The following is a 15,899-nucleotide window of genomic DNA, read 5'->3' on the forward strand; positions in this document are numbered from 1 at the left end:
TAGTGTAACCTATGTATTGCACTGTCACAGTTATTTTGTTTCCCTATCGTTTTGACAGGCCAAACTCAGAGGCAGTTTGAGGTGTTTTTCGGGAAGACTCCTCTGGGCCGCTACATTGCAACGGCGGACAAGGAGATGCAGACAGAGCTTTTCCACAGATACCTGCAGGATTTCATTACCATGACCATGAATGTGACTTGTGAAGAGGACAAACAGGTTTGATTTTTTTTTCTTTTTTTCACATTCACCATGAGTCAGTGTTTCCCCTATGATATTTTTCAGCAGCGGGTGGCAATGTTAGCGTAGAGGGAGGGGGTGAGGTTGTGGGGTGGGGTGGGGGACATTTTACAGTTTTAAAGCTAGTTTCCTGAAATTCTACAAATGTTGTCATTGCTTATGCTATTGGAGTGACCTAAAAGGTATACCAAAGTGAATGGGGGCCCCATGCAATGACATATACAGTGGGGGAAAAAAGTATTTAGTCAGCCACCAATTGTGCAAGTTCTCCCACTTAAAAAGATGAGAGAGGCCTGTAATTTTCATCATAGGTACACGTCAACTATGACAGACAAAATGAGGAAAAAAAATCCAGAAAATCACATTGTAGGATTTTTTATGAATTTATTTGCAAATTATGGTGGAAAATAAGTATTTGGTCAATAACAAAAGTTTCTCAATACTTTGTTATATACCCTTTGTTGGCAATGACACAGGTCAAACGTTTTCTGTAAGTCTTCACAAGGTTTTCACAAACTGTTGCTGGTATTTTGGCCCATTCCTCCATGCAGATCTCCTCTAGAGCAGTGATGTTTTGGGGCTGTCGCTGGGCAATACGGACTTTCAGCTCCCTCCAAAGATTTTCTATTGGGTTCAGGTCTGGAGACTGGCTAGGCCACTCCAGGACCTTGAGATGCTTCTTACGGAGCCACTCCTTAGTTGCCCTGGCTGTGTGTTTCGGGTCGTTGTCATGCTGGAAGACCCAGCCACGACCCATCTTCAATGCTCTTACTGAGGGAAGGAGGTTGTTGGCCAAGATCTCGCGATACATGGCCCCATCCATCCTCCCCCTCAATACGGTGCAGCCGTCCTGTCCCCCTTTGCAGAAAAGCATCCCCAAAGAATGATGTTTCCACCTCCCATGCTTCACGGTTGGGATGGTGTTCTTGGGGTTGTACTCATCCTTCTTCTTCCTCCAAACACGGCGAGTGGAGTTTAGACCAAAAAGCTCTATTTTTGTCTCATCAGACCACATGACCTTCTCCCATTCCTCCTCTGGATCATCCAGATGGTCATTGGCAAACTTCAGACGGGCCTGGACATGCGCTGGCTTGAGCAGGGGGGACCTTGCGTGCGCTGCAGGATTTTAATCCATGACGGCGTAGTGTGTTACTAATGGTTTTCTTTGAGACTGTGGTCCCAGCTCTCTTCAGGTCATTGACCAGGTCCTGCCGTGTAGTTCTGGGCTGATCCCTCACCTTCCTCATGATCATTGATGCCCCACGAGGTGAGATCTTGCATGGCGCCCCAGACCGAGGTTGATTGACCGTCATCTTGAACTTCTTCCATTTTCTAATAATTGCGCCAACAGTTGTTGCCTTCTCACCAAGCTGCTTGCCTATTGTCCTGTAGCCCATCCCAGCCTTTTGCAGGTCTACAATTTTAACCCTGATGTCCTTACACAGCTCTCTGGTCTTGGCCATTGTGGAGAGGTTGGAGTCTGTTTGATTGAGTGTGTGGACAGGTGTATTTTATACAGGTAACGAGTTCAAACAGGTGCAGTTAATACAGGTAATGAGTGGAGAACAGCAGGGCTTCTTAAAGAAAAACTAACAGGTCTGTGAGAGCCGGAATTCTTACTGGTTGGTAGGTGATCAAATACTTATGTCACGCACTAAAATGCAAATTAATTACTTAAAAATCATACAATGTGATTTTCTGGATTTTTGTTTTAGATTCCGTCTCTCACAGTTGAAGTGTACCTATGATAAAAATTACAGACCTCTACATGCTTTGTAAGTAGGAAAACCTGCAAAATCGGCAGTGTATCAAATACTTGTTCTCCCCACTGTATATATTTATAATTTTTTGGAGTGGAGGCCATGATTTAGCACTGATGATTATTTTTCCAAAGTTCATTCCAGGTTGTCAGTGGGATGTGTAATATCTTGAGGTGTGTGTGTGTGTGTGTGTGTGTGTGTGTGTGTGTGTGTGTGTGTGTGTGTGTGTGTGTGTGTGTGTGTTGTGTGCGCGCGCAACAATGTAGCTCCTTTGTGGCGCCTTGACCTGTTGTGTGAACGAGCTCCGACTACGTCATGATGCTGTTTGGACGGAGTTGACCTCTCTGCCCTGGGTCCATGCTGCCTACAGCGAGTTTAAGAACCGCTTACAGAACTTCTCCAGAATGATCAGCATCCCCCGAGTGGGCCAGGGCCTCCTGGAGAACACACAAACCAGAGAGGGGATGGAGCTGGTGAGTAGTTGGGTGTAAATCCTTGCGTAAAAAGAAAAAGGGCCCAATTGATATAAATGTACGGAAAAGTAAGAGAGGAAAAAAAGCCTGTCTCTTTGCATATGCAACTCTTATTCTTCACGGTCAATGTTTGCATAAAGGACATCAATAGTTGCTCAAATAATGAACATGATGTTGTGAGTTTATGCAAGTATATCTCAAGGGTGTTTTTTTTTCTCAACACTATCCTCTATCCCTCACTGCTCCCCAGGTCCTCGATGTGCACGCGGCAATGGCCTGCGTGGAATACCTGGAGCCCCAGGCTCTGGACACAGACGCCCAGCGGCTAGACTGGCTCAGGCAGGTCAAGAGGCTCCAGGTGCCCATAGAGCTGGTCTGCTCTGAGGAGAGTCGTAGGCACTGTGGGGAGAGAAGCAAGTCCATGGTCTGCAGAGTCCAGTGAGTTCAATGGGATTAGAATATAATTAACGATTGTCCATCCGAAGATGAAACATTTGCCCTTAGATAAATGACACAAACAACACATCATATCCATTATTACACATTACAAACAGGATTAACAGTGAGAATGACACACTACACCTACTATACATTTGAAATACAATTTGTAAGTCGCTCTGGATAAGAGCGTCTGCTAAATGACGTAAATGTAAATACAGTATTTATATTATATTTAAAATATGTATTATATTTAATCCCATAGGACATTATGCTGTACACAAACATGTAAACCTACCTTCTATTGCATTTATACTATTGATATAAGTAACTGTTAACTACTGTTCCGTACATGTAAAAAGTCACATTACAGTACATGTACATTCAATTCCTTAGTTGCTGCTACGACATGAGTTGTTCTTTCATGGTCCCTGTAGGAGCAGATGGAACCGCATCTTTGTCCTGTCTCTATTTGTGGAGCACTTGTTGCTGGGTGTCGAGAAAGTGGACAGGAGGCTGAAGCCTTTGGTTTTAGCGTCCGTGCGACGGTTATGTCACGTGAGATTCATCTTATCTCCTCCTCTGTTATATTTCATCTAATGTAGTGAAGTTGTATAACACAAAAAATTGCATTTTTCTACTCTTTAATTAATTAAAAGGTACTGGAGAGGGATGCAGACCTTAAAATTAAGCAGGCGTTTGAGGAAGTGCTCAATATACTTAAGGCCTGCAGAGAAGAAGCAGTTGAAAACAGATGGTGGGGACACTCATGTTGATTTATTAAATCATTAAGGTTACATTTCAGCTAGTCAAATTCTGCTTGATTTACCGTTGACAATTCTAAATTCATTACCATAACGCCAATTATCACGCTATATCCATGCAAATCACTGTGTGGTAGCGTCAAGAGAAGCTTGAAAGTCAAGATGAATCAAGCAATCCGATTACTTCCTGTAAATCCTGTGAGTGCTGTACAAGGTAGATTTAGACAGAAGTATATGGGAGAGTGGAATGTTCTTATGTATGTGGTCCTCTGTAGCTCAGCTGGTAGAGCACGGCGCTTGTAACACCAAGGTAGTGGGTTCGATCCCCGGGACCACCCATACACAAAAATGTATGCACGCATGACTGTAAGTCTCTTTGGATAAAAGCGTCTGCTAAATGGCATATTATGTACATCTTAGTAATTCAATTGATTTTCAAGATTCTCTGGCGCTAGCACACATTGGCTAACACAGATGTAGCTTGATAATGGGTGATTGGCTATTGCTGACATCAATAAGGTAATTCAGAATTGAAGTACCAGTTTATAAAATGAAAAATGGCGCTCTTCACGACTTGGACTTTCGGTTTATCCTGAACTGAAATGGAAATTGGGACAACCCTGTCTTTTTTTCATTGTTTTATTTTGCAGGAATGCCAAGCAGTTCAAGAAGAAGTGCAGTGCTTTCTTTATTGACCTGGTCTCTATGGTGTGCTTCAAGGACAACTCTCCGCCCTGTACGACCATCATCCTCCACCTGTTGTCTTTCCTCACAGTGGAGGCTCAATCTAGTCCTATCATCAGAGGTACCCTCGGATTGTCCCGGGCAAAAACAACCCCTAAATTCTATTTTTTTGTTTTTTTTATTGCGGATCTTGAAAGAACGGGATAAGTGTAAACAGTATCGCAAAAGTTCTACAAATTTAATCAGATCTTCGAACCCAGAAAGGCTTTGTTTTTGGACAGGCCATTGTGTCCCTTCAGTGTTTCTCGAATCTGATGTGTGTGTGTGTGTGTGTTTTGTTTCCGTCTTGGCCAGAACATAGACAGATTCAGAGGCACTCTCGGTTTGATCAGTCTGTGGACAACATCCAGTGGTTCATTGGTTCGGTTTGGTTGTTATTCATCAAACTCCTCCTCCTGCTCTTCCACCTGCTGAACTTACTCATGGTGGAGGCTCAGTCTGCCCTCAATATCACAGGTACCCTCCTGCTGTCTGACACCTTGTATCAGCATGATATAGGAATGTGAGTTTGTGTTTTATTTCTTACCACCATTTTCTTGGCCAGGACCTTTTCGCAGACAAACCAAGGCAATCTCTCCCTTTGGTGTTGATGTGGACAGAAGTCCAATGGTTTGGTCAGTAGTGCTCAAACTCCTGCTCAAGTACAGGTGAGTTACTAAGTACAGGTGAGTTATTAAGTACAGGTGAGTTATTAAGTACAGGTGAGTTATTAAGTACAGGTGAGTTATTAAGTACAGGTGAGTTACTAAGTACAGGTGAGTTACTAAGTACAGGTGAGTTATTAAGTACAGGTGAGTTATTAAGTACAGGTGAGTTATTAAGTACAGGTGAGTTACTAAGTACAGGTGAGTTATTAAGTACAGGTGAGTTACTAAGTACAGGTGAGTTACTAAGTACAGGTGAGTTACAGGTGGTTGTCTACTCTTTATTTCATGGGGTTAAGTTTATCAAGATACCCCAAAATGTTTATTGAATTGTTTTTTGTGTGCTTGTCTTCAAGCTTTGATGATGTCAAAGGTCACCTGCAGCAGCATCTGACAGAAGTTGAGCAGAGTGATATCTTGGAGGAATCAAGAAAAACAGAACTTTATTCCTTATACATAAACTGCATGGAGGTATGAACACAATTTCACATTAAATTTGCAATAGAAGTCAGCATTTATCTGATTGCGAATGTGAAGATTATTAGGCACTGTTGATCAAATGTAAGAGCCATTGAATAGTACAAACGTTCCCAAACAGTGGATGGTGGGGGTAATTGTTTTTATTTAAAAAGGGTCAGTCTTAACTTCTACATCAAATCATATAACGATGAAGTCACTTACAATAATTGTTTTTTTAATTAAAATGTGCAAAAAAGAAACCACAATATAATTTTTGGGCAAAATCACAATTTCTCAAGCAATCATTTTGCCGAGATGCTTGGGCATAATAATTTAATTTTGGCATAATACAAATCAGCTAATTATGAACTGAATGAAGGTCAATAAGACCAACTACATCGCAAATCTGGAGGAGCAATACAGTACATTGTTTAAATCCGGTTATAAATAAAGAATAAGAGATGTATTTTATATAGTGCTTTTCATTACAATCAGAACCTCAAAGTCGCTTTAGAAACAAAACTAATTCAAATCAAATCAAATGTTATTTGTCACATGCGCCGAATACAACAGGTGTAGACCTTACCGTGAAATGCTTACTTACAAGCCCTTAACCAACAATGCAGTTCAAGAAATAGAGTTAAGAAAATATTTACTAAATAAACTAAAGTAAAAAATTAAATAAAAAGTAACACAATAAAATTACATAACAATAACGAGGCTATATACAGGGGGTACCGGTACCGAGTCAATGTGCGGGGGTACAGGTTAGTCGAGGTCATTTGTACATGTAGGTAGGGGTAAAGTGACTATGCATAGATAATAAACAGAGCGTAGCAGCAGTGTAAAAAACAGCGAGTAGCAGCAGTGTAAAAACAAAAGGGGGGGTTCAATGTAAATAGTCTGGGTGGCCATTTGATTAATTGTTCAGCAGTCTTATGGCTTAGGGGTAGAAGCTGTTAAGGAGCCTTTTGGACCTAGACTTGGCGCTCCGATACCGCTTGCCGTGCAGGTAGCAGAGAGAACAGTCTATGACTTGGGTGACTGGAGCGTTTGACAATTCTTTGGGCCTTCCTCTGACACCGCCTAGTATATAGGTCCTGGATGGCAGGAAGCTTGGCCCCAGTGATGTATTGGGCCGTACGCACTACCCTCTGTAGTGCCTTGCGGTTGGATGCCGGGCAGTTCCCATACCAGTCTCCTGAGTGGGAAAAGGTGTTGTCGTGCCCTCTTCACGACGGTCTTGGTGTGTTTGGACCGTGATAGTTTGTTGGTGATGTGGACACCAAGGAACTTGAAACTCTCGACCTGCTCCACTATAGTCCCGTTGATGTTAATGGGGGCCTGTTCAGCCCTCCTTTTCCTGTAGTCCACGATCATCTCCTTTGTCTTGCTCGCATTGAGGGAGAGGTTGTTGTCTGTAGTGATGTTAGGGCATAGTATTGTGAGGACCGAGGTAGTTGGTTTGGGGCCATGAAGTCTACATTCCTTATGTCAAAGAAGATTAGTGATGTTTATGGTAGTATGATTGATGGACAGGATATAATGACTTGGGGCAAAGGGTAATAACAACAGAGAAAGGTAGTGCCTATGATGGTTGCCAGATGTATGTGAAAGGAAGGATAACCAAAAGCTGTGAGATTTGTGTGTGTGGGCAGTTCAACTGACAAAGGGCAGAGCTATGTCCGTTTGTTAGATGAACCCACAAGCTCGTGATCCAATAAATACTTGGTATAAAATCTCCACAGAATGTCTAAGTAAATTCTTACATCCTTGATTACTTGAATACCCGAGAAACTCATCATAACATTGTCCTGGCACCACACTGCCAGGTCTCTGACCTCCTTCCTATAGGCTGTCCATCGTTGTCGGTGATCAGGCCTACCACTGTTGTGTCGTCAGCAAACTTAATGATGGTGTTGGAGTCATGCGTGGCCACGCAGTCGTGGGTGAACAGAGAGTACAGGAGGGGACTAAGCACACACCCCTGAGGGGCCCCTGTGTTGAGGATCAGGGTGCCAGATGTGTAGTTACCTACTCTTACCACCTGGGGGCGGCCCGTCAGGAAGTCCAGGATCCAGTTGCAGAGGGAGGTGTTTAGTCCCAGGGCCCTTAGCTTAGTGATGAGCTTTGTGGGCACTATGGTGTTGAACGCTGAGCTGTAGTCAATGAATAGCATTCTCACATAGGTGTTCCTTTTGTCCAGGTGGGAAAGGGCAGTGTGGAGTGCGATTGAGATTGCATCATCTGTGGATCTGTTGGGGCGGTATGCAATTTGGAGTGGGTCGAGGATTTCCGGGATGATGGTATTGATGTGAGCCATGACCAGCCTTTCAAAGCACTTCATGGCTACCAATGTGAGTGCTAAGGGGCGGTAGTTATTTAGGCAGGCAACCTTCGCATTCTTGTGCACAGGGACTATGGTGGTCTGCTTGAAACATGTAGGTGTTACAGACTCGGTCAGGGAGAGGTTGAAAATGTCAGTGAAGACACTTGCCAGTTGGTCCGTGCATGCTCTGAGTACAAGCCCTGGTACTCGGTCTGTAAAAATGTTGACCTGTTTAAAGATCTTACTCACATCGGCTACGAAGAGCATGATCATACAGTTGTCCGGAACAGCTGGTGCTCTCATGCATGCTTCAGTGTTGCTTGCCTCAAAGCGAGCATAAAAGGCATTTCGCTCGTCTGGTAGGCTTGCGTCACTGGGCAGCTCGCGGCTGGGTTTCCCATTGTAGTCCCCAATAGTTTGAAAGCCCTGCCACATCCGACGAGTGTCAGAGCCGGTGTAGTAGGATTCAATCTTAGTCCTGTATTGAAGCTTTGCCTGTTTGATGGTTCGTCTGAAGGCATAGCAGGATTTCTTATAAGCGTCCGGATTAGTGTCCCGCTCCTTGAAAGCAGCAGCTCTAGCGTTTAGCTCGGTGCGGGTGTTGCCTGTAATCCATGGCTTCTGGTTGGGATATGTACGTACGGTCACTGTGGGGATGACGTCTTCGATGCACTTATTGATGAAGCCAGTGATTGAGGTGGTATACTCCTCAATGCCATTGGATGAATCACAGAACATATTCCAGTCTGTGCTAGCAAAACAGTCTGTGCTAGCAAAACAGTCCTTTAGCATAGCATCCGCGTCATCTGACCACTTCCGTATTGAGCGAGTCACTGGTATTTCCTGCTTTAGTTTTTGCTTGTAAGCAGGAATCAGGAGGATAGAATTATGGTCAGATTTGCCAAATGGAGGGCGATGGAGAGCTTTGTATGCGTCTCTGTGTGTGGAGTAAAGGTGATCTAGAGTTTTTTCCCCTCTGGTTGCACATATGACATGCTGGTAGAAATGAGGTAAAATGGATTTAAGTTTGCCTGCATTAAAGTCCCCGGCCACTAGGAGCGCCACTCCTGGATGAGCATTTTCTTGTTTGCTTATGGCCTTATACAGCTCGTTGAGTGCGGTCTTAGTGCCAGCATCGGTTTGTGGTGGTAAATAGACGGCTACGAATAATATAGATGAGAACTCTTGGTAGATAGTGTGGTCTAATCAAATCAAATCACATTTTATAGGTCACATTCATGTGTTTAGCAGATGTTATTGCGGGTGTAGCGAAATGCTTGCGCTTCTAGCTCCGACAGTGCAGTAATATCTAACAAGTAATATCTAACAATTTCACAGCATATACCCAATACACACAAATCTAAGTAAGGAATGAATTTAGAATATATACAATAATGGACAAGCAATGACAGAGCGGCATGGAATAAGATACAGTAGAATATTCTAGAATACAGTATATACATATGAGATGAGTAATGCAAGATATGTAAACATTATTAAAGTGGCTAGTGTTCCATTTCTTAAAGTGGCCAGTGATTTCTAGACTATGTCTATAGGCAGCAGCCTCTAATGTGCTAGTGATGGCTGTTTAACAGTCTGATGGCCTTGAGATAGAAGCTGTTTTTCAGTCTCTCGGTCCCAGCTTTGATACACCTGTACTGACCTCGCCTTCTGGATGATAGCAAGGTGAACAGGCAGTGGCTCGGGTGGTTGATGTCCTTGATTATCTTTTTGGCCTTCCTGTGACGTCAGGTGCTGTAGGTGTCCTAGAGGGCGGGTAGTTTGCCCCCGGTAATGCGTTGTGCAGACCGCACCACCCTCTGGAGAGCCCTGTGGTTGCGGGTGGTGCAGTTGCTGTACCAGGTAGTGATACAGCCGGACAGGATGCTCTCAATTGTGCGTCTGTAAAAGTTTGTGAGGGTTTTAGGTGCCAAGCCAAATTTCTTTAGCCTCCTGAGGTTGAAGAGGCTCTGTTGCACCTTCTTCACCACACTGTCTGCGTGGGTGGACCATTTCAGTTTGTCAGTGATGTGTATGCCAAGGAACTTGAAGCTTTCCACCTTCTCCACTGCGGTCCCATCGATGTGGATAGGGGGGTGCACCATCTGCTGTTTCCTGAAGTCCACAATCATCTCCGCTGTCTCGTCATTGTCTACAGTTTATCATAAGGTACTCTACCTCAGGGGAGCAAAACCTGTTCAGGACCCAGGGCCTCGAGCTTAATGATGAGCTTGGAGGGTACTATGGTGTTGAATGCTGAGCTCTCGTCATTGTCTACAGCTTATCATAAGGTACTCTACCTCAGGTGAGCAATACCTCGAGACTTCTTTAATATTAGACATCGTGCACCAGCTGTTATTGACAAATAGACACACACCCCTGCCCCTCGTCTTACCAGACATAGCTGCTCTGTCCTGCCGATGCACGGAAAACCCAGCCAGCTCTATATTATCCGTGTCGTTGTTCAGCCACGACTCGTGAAACATAAGATATTACAGTTTTTAATGTCATTGAAGAAAAAATCTTTGTCCAGTGCGAGGTGAGTAATCGCTGTTCTGATGTCCAGAAGCTCCTTTGGGTCATAAGAGACCGTAGCAGCAACTTTATGTACAAAATAAGTTACAAACAATGCGAAAAAACTAACAAAATAGCACTATGTGAAGCATTTATTTGGGCTGCAATCTGAGGTGCAGTTAACTCTAATGAACTTATCCTCTGCAGCAGAGGTAACTCTGTGTCTTCCATTCCTGTGGCGATCCTTATGAGAGCCAGTTTCATCATAGCGCTTGATGGTTTTTGCGACTGCACTTGAAGAAACGTTCAAAGTTCAAATTTTCCGCATTGACTGACCTTCATGTCTTAAGGTAATGATGGACTGTTGTTTCTCTTTGCTTATTTGAGCTGTTCTTGCCATAATATGGACTTGGTCTTTTACCAAATAGGGCTATCTTCTGTACACCAACCCTACCTTGTCACAACACAACTGATTGGCTCAAACGCATTAAGAAGGAAAGAAATTCCACAAATTAACTTTTAACAAGGCACACCTGTTAATTGAAATGCATTCCAGGTGACTACCTCATGAAGCTGGTTGAGAGAATGCCAAGAGTGTGCAAAGCTGTCATCAAGGCAAAGGGTGGCTATTTGAAGAATCTCAAATATAAAATATATTTTGATTTGTTTAACACTTTTTTGGTTACTACATGATTCCATATGTGTTATTTCATAGTTTGATTGTCTTCACTATTATTCTACAATGTAGAAAATAGTGAAAATAAAGAAAAACCCTTGAATGAGTAGGTGTGTCCAAACTGTTGACGGGTACTGTAAATAGTATAGTTTAATCAGACAATGTTTTGACCCCTAGCTGGGTCTTTGTCAGGACAAACCAAGTACGTTTGCAGGAGTGTGTCCTGACAAAGATCCAGTTTGGGGACGAAACGTTAAGTCCAGTTAAGCTATACTTTAGGAGCATGTACCAATGTGCAGCTACATCTTTTTGTTCTACATTATCCTCTCTAATCCAGCACCTGGTACTAAATTGTTTTTATGGATATTCCCATAGTACCACTCCACTAACCTCTGATAATCCAACCCATTTGAACCATGCTTTTTTTTTCAGATCGATAGATCACTAGCGACATAGCAACGAAACACATTTTCTAAACAGAATTCAACAGAAAACACAGGGTTGACAGAACATGATCTTTAAGAAAGTGAAACAAGCATGTGCTCAATGGAGCAGAAATGGACAGGAGAATTAGTTATTCTCGTGCCTTAAGTTGAAGCTCACCAAATTGCAATATTCTTAAAATATGTTCCAGGTCGATGCATTTCACCAAACAACACACGTGGGGAAAAAAAGTATTTAGTCAGCCACCAATTGTGCAAGTTCTCCCACTTAAAAAGATGAGAGAGGCCTGTAGTTTTCATCATAGGTACACGTCAACTATGACAGACAAAATGAGGGAAAAAAATCCAGAAAATCACATTGTAGGATTTTTAATGAATTTATTTGCAAATTATGGTGGAAAATAAGTATTTGGTCAATAACAAAAGTTTCTCAATACTTTGTTATATACCCTTTGTTGGCAATGACACAGGTCAAACGTTTTCTGTAAGTCTTCACAAGGTTTTCACACACTGTTGCTGGTATTTTGGCCCATTCCTCCATGCAGATCTCCTCTAGAGCAGTGATGTTTTGGGGCTGTTGCTGGGCAACACAGACTTTCAACTCCCTCCAAAGATTTTCTATGGGGTTGAGATCTGGAGACTGGCTAGGCCACTCCAGGACCTTGAAATGCTTCTTACGAAGCCACTCCTTTGTTGCCCGGGTGGTGTGTTTGGGATCATTGTCATGCTGAAAGACCCAGCCACGTTTCATCTTCAATGTCCTTGCTGATGGAAGGAGGTTTTCACTCAAAATCTCACGATACATGGCCCCATTCATTCTTTCCTTTACACGGATCAGTCGTCCTGATCCCTTTGCAGAAAAACAGCCCCAAAGCATGATGTTTCCACCCCCATGCTTCACAGTAGGTATGGTGTTATTTGGATGCAACTCAGCATTCTTTGTCCTCCAAACACGACGAGTTGAGTTTTTACCAAAAAGTTATATTTTGGTTTCATCTGACCATATGACATTCTCCCAATCCTCTTCTGGATCATCCAAATGCACTCTAGCAAACTTCAGACGGGCCTGGACATGTACTGGCTTAAGCAGGGGGACACGTCTGGCACCGCAGGATTTGAGTCCCTGGCTGCGGTTACTGATGGTAGGCTTTGTTACTTTGGTCCCAGCTCTCTGCAGGTCATTCACTAGGTCCCCCCGTGTGGTTCTGGGATTTTTGCTCACCGTTCTTGTGATCATTTTGACCCCACGGGGTGAGATCTTGCGTGGAGCCCCAGATCGAGGGAGATTATCAGTGGTCTTGTATGTCTTCCATTTCCTAATAATTGCTCCCACAGTTGATTTCTTCAAACCAAGCTGCTTACCTATTGCAGATTCAGACTTCCCAGCCTGGTGCAGGTCTACAATTTTGTTTCTGGTGTCCTTTGACAGCTCTTTGGTCTTGGCCATAGTGGAGTTTGGAGTGTGACTGTTTGAGGTTGTGGACAGGTGTCTTTTATACTGATAACAAGTTCAAACAGGTGCCATTAATACAGGTAACGAGTGGAGGACAGAGGAGCCTCTTAAAGAAGAAGTTACAGGTCTGTGAGAGCCAGAAATCTTGCTTGTTTGTAGGTGACCAGATACTTATTTTCCACCATAATTTGCAAATAAATTCATAAAAAAATCCTACAATGTGATTTTCTGGATTTTTTTTTCTCAATTTGTCTGTCATAGTTGACGTGTACCTATGATGAAAATTACAGGCCTCTCTCATCTTTTTAAGTGGGAGAACTTGCACAATTGGTGGCTGACTAAATACTTTTTTTCCCCCACTGTATATTGGCAACTGCAGTGCTATAAATTACTCAATGTTTGCATGCAAATAAAAACCTGTTCATTTAGAACTGATAATCAAGTTCAAGTTCTTATTTTCCGATACAATACACAGCAAGAAACACATTGGTATTTAAGGCAAGTAGGCAACAACATCAGCCCAGTTCAAAGCGTAATATATAATGGATTATTAGGTAAACCGTCCTGTGTGGCCCAGTTGGTAGAGCATGGCGCTTGCAATGCCACAGGTCGTGGTTTTGATTCCTGTTGGGGCCACCCATTAATAAAAATCAATGCACAAATGACTGGAAGTCCCTTTGGATAAAAGCGTCTGTTAAATTGCGTATATTAACCGAAAATACCCGTCATTGCTCAGGTTCTTTTAGCTTTTAGCGCAAGGAATAACGTCGCCCATAGTGGCATAATCTCACTTATTTTACCGATATCGTCTGATATCATCCCTGTTGTTCCCCCAGGACTCCATGCATGAGAAGATGCAGTGTCGCACAACAGTGGAGCAGCAGGAATGCCTACAGGATGAGAGTGACTTCCTGCGTGACTTCCTGCGCTCAGGCGCTGCATGTAGACAGATGGCCACTGTACAGTGCTTCCAGCAGGTGGCCAGGTTACGCATGTGTCTGGATATGGCCGTGAATCTATTGGTAGACAGACATCGGATGGTTGCCACAGGTACTTAATTCAAATTGTTTTTCTCCAAAAGAATACGTAACCATTGCGATTAATAACAAATGCTGTATTTAGTAGTTTTTTTTTTTTTTGTAACCGGTTAACCCAAAAGTTATTTATTGTCTCCAGGCATGGTATACTGGTTTAATGTATGCTAGCTACATACATTACTGTCTATAGTGTCAATGACATGGCCAGCATTCTTTCAGACCCAGTCATTTCTGCTGCCTATGGTATCTTTTTTTGTCTCAACCTGCACAAACGTGAACTTGTTTTAGGATCTGTCCCTTGATGAGCCCGTGTCTACGTGTCACTCATAGATAACGGGGGCACACAGATAAAGTCTAAGTATAAATTCCTAAGGTTTCCGTAGATTTCCGAGATGACCTGGTAATTACCTAGTTATTACTAAAATCCTTGGGAGTAAAGGGTTATGCAGACTAAGTCAAAAAATGTGTACACTGTAAGTGTATGTAATGCGATCACATACTCTACCCAATCTGTTTTGAAATTTCACGTGACAGAAGGTATTAACAATTGAATCATGAGTGGTTGGCTGGTGCTTGGTGATGTATACAAACAGTGAGGATTTACATCATTGATCTGGTTTATATAGAGTTTTTTTCATTCAGCTATTGGGTATCATTGATCTGGTTTATAGAGTTTTCATTCAGCTATTGGGTATCATTGACATTATATTTTCAAGTAAGTTGCACTTTTCTCCCATTATGGTCCAACAGAGAAAGAATTCATGACCAGTGTGGAAGAACTGTGTAAGCGCAGTGGGAATGACTGGTATCGGGTCTACCTGATCCGTAAGATCTGCAACCAGCACGGAGTGGAGTGTGCCCAGAACTTCCTGACAGTGGCAGATATGCAGTGGCTGTTCCCAGATGAGGTCCTACAGAAGGTACTGGTTATATTCAGGGGCGCCTACTACTATGGCTGACCCTGTAAAACAACACATTACACTGGACCTATCATACTACTATGGCTGACCCTGTACAACAACACATTTCACTGCACCTATCATACTACTATGGCTGACCCTGTAAAATAACACATTTCACTGGACCTATCATACTACTATGGCAGACCCTGTAAAACAACACATTACACTGGACCTATCATACTACTATGGCTGACCCTGTAAAACAACACATTTCACTGGACCTATCATACTACTATGGCTGACCCTGTAAAACAACACATTTCACTGGACCTATCATACTACTATGGCTGACCCTGTAAAACAACACATTTCACTGGACCTATCATACTACTATGGCTGACCCTGTAAAACAACACATTTCACTGCACCTATCATACTACTATGGCTGACCCTGTAAAACAACACATTACACTGGACCTATCATACTACTATGGCTGACCCTGTAAAACAACACATTTCACTGCACCTATCATACTACAATGGCTGACCCTGTAAAACAACGCATTACACTGCACCTATCATAGTACTATGGCTGACCCTGTAAAACAACACATTTCACTGGACCTATCATACTACTATGGCTGACCCTGTAAAAGAACACATTTCACTGCACCTCTCCGGTGTATGTGACAATATAAACGATCTATCTATAAGAAGATAAACCTTGTAGGTAGCCCTCTGTTCATCTGATTATATAACACATTGTTCATGTGTAATTAACTGATTTGAATTTCTAGAAAGCTTTTCCGATTCTCTGTGCTTTATGTCTTATGGGGGGGGGGAACTCAGATCATCCACCCACATTCATTTCACTGTCTTTCAGAATCAAGATGGGAGCCAGATTGACCAGTATCTTGTGTGTGGAGAGGGCTACAAGACTATCCGAGATGTGGTTGCCAAAGCAATACTGGAGGGCAAAATTAAGGAAATAGATTGTGCTTGTGAGGTATTGAAAGGCTCACAGAG

The 15,899-nt window shown here is 42.9% G+C and overlaps 1 protein-coding gene across 1 annotated transcript in view; it reads left to right on the forward strand.

Moving 5' to 3' along the window:
* Positions 1 to 15,899, forward strand: part of LOC121583093 (E3 ubiquitin-protein ligase rnf213-alpha-like) — a 62,839-nt gene that overhangs the window by 23,036 nt on the left and 23,904 nt on the right. The window contains exons 27-38 of the mRNA XM_041899306.2: positions 59 to 216; positions 2,264 to 2,470; positions 2,721 to 2,908; positions 3,346 to 3,466; positions 3,568 to 3,665; positions 4,323 to 4,477; positions 4,711 to 4,872; positions 4,961 to 5,063; positions 5,417 to 5,531; positions 13,771 to 13,984; positions 14,722 to 14,891; positions 15,757 to 15,879. Of these exons, the coding sequence (XP_041755240.2) occupies positions 59 to 216; positions 2,264 to 2,470; positions 2,721 to 2,908; positions 3,346 to 3,466; positions 3,568 to 3,665; positions 4,323 to 4,477; positions 4,711 to 4,872; positions 4,961 to 5,063; positions 5,417 to 5,531; positions 13,771 to 13,984; positions 14,722 to 14,891; positions 15,757 to 15,879 (1,814 nt within the window). The remainder of the gene's footprint in view (positions 1 to 58; positions 217 to 2,263; positions 2,471 to 2,720; positions 2,909 to 3,345; positions 3,467 to 3,567; positions 3,666 to 4,322; positions 4,478 to 4,710; positions 4,873 to 4,960; positions 5,064 to 5,416; positions 5,532 to 13,770; positions 13,985 to 14,721; positions 14,892 to 15,756; positions 15,880 to 15,899) is intronic.

Source organism: Coregonus clupeaformis, chromosome 15, assembly GCF_020615455.1.
Source record: "Coregonus clupeaformis isolate EN_2021a chromosome 15, ASM2061545v1, whole genome shotgun sequence".
In the NCBI taxonomy this organism is placed as follows: Eukaryota; Metazoa; Chordata; class Actinopteri; order Salmoniformes; family Salmonidae; genus Coregonus; species Coregonus clupeaformis.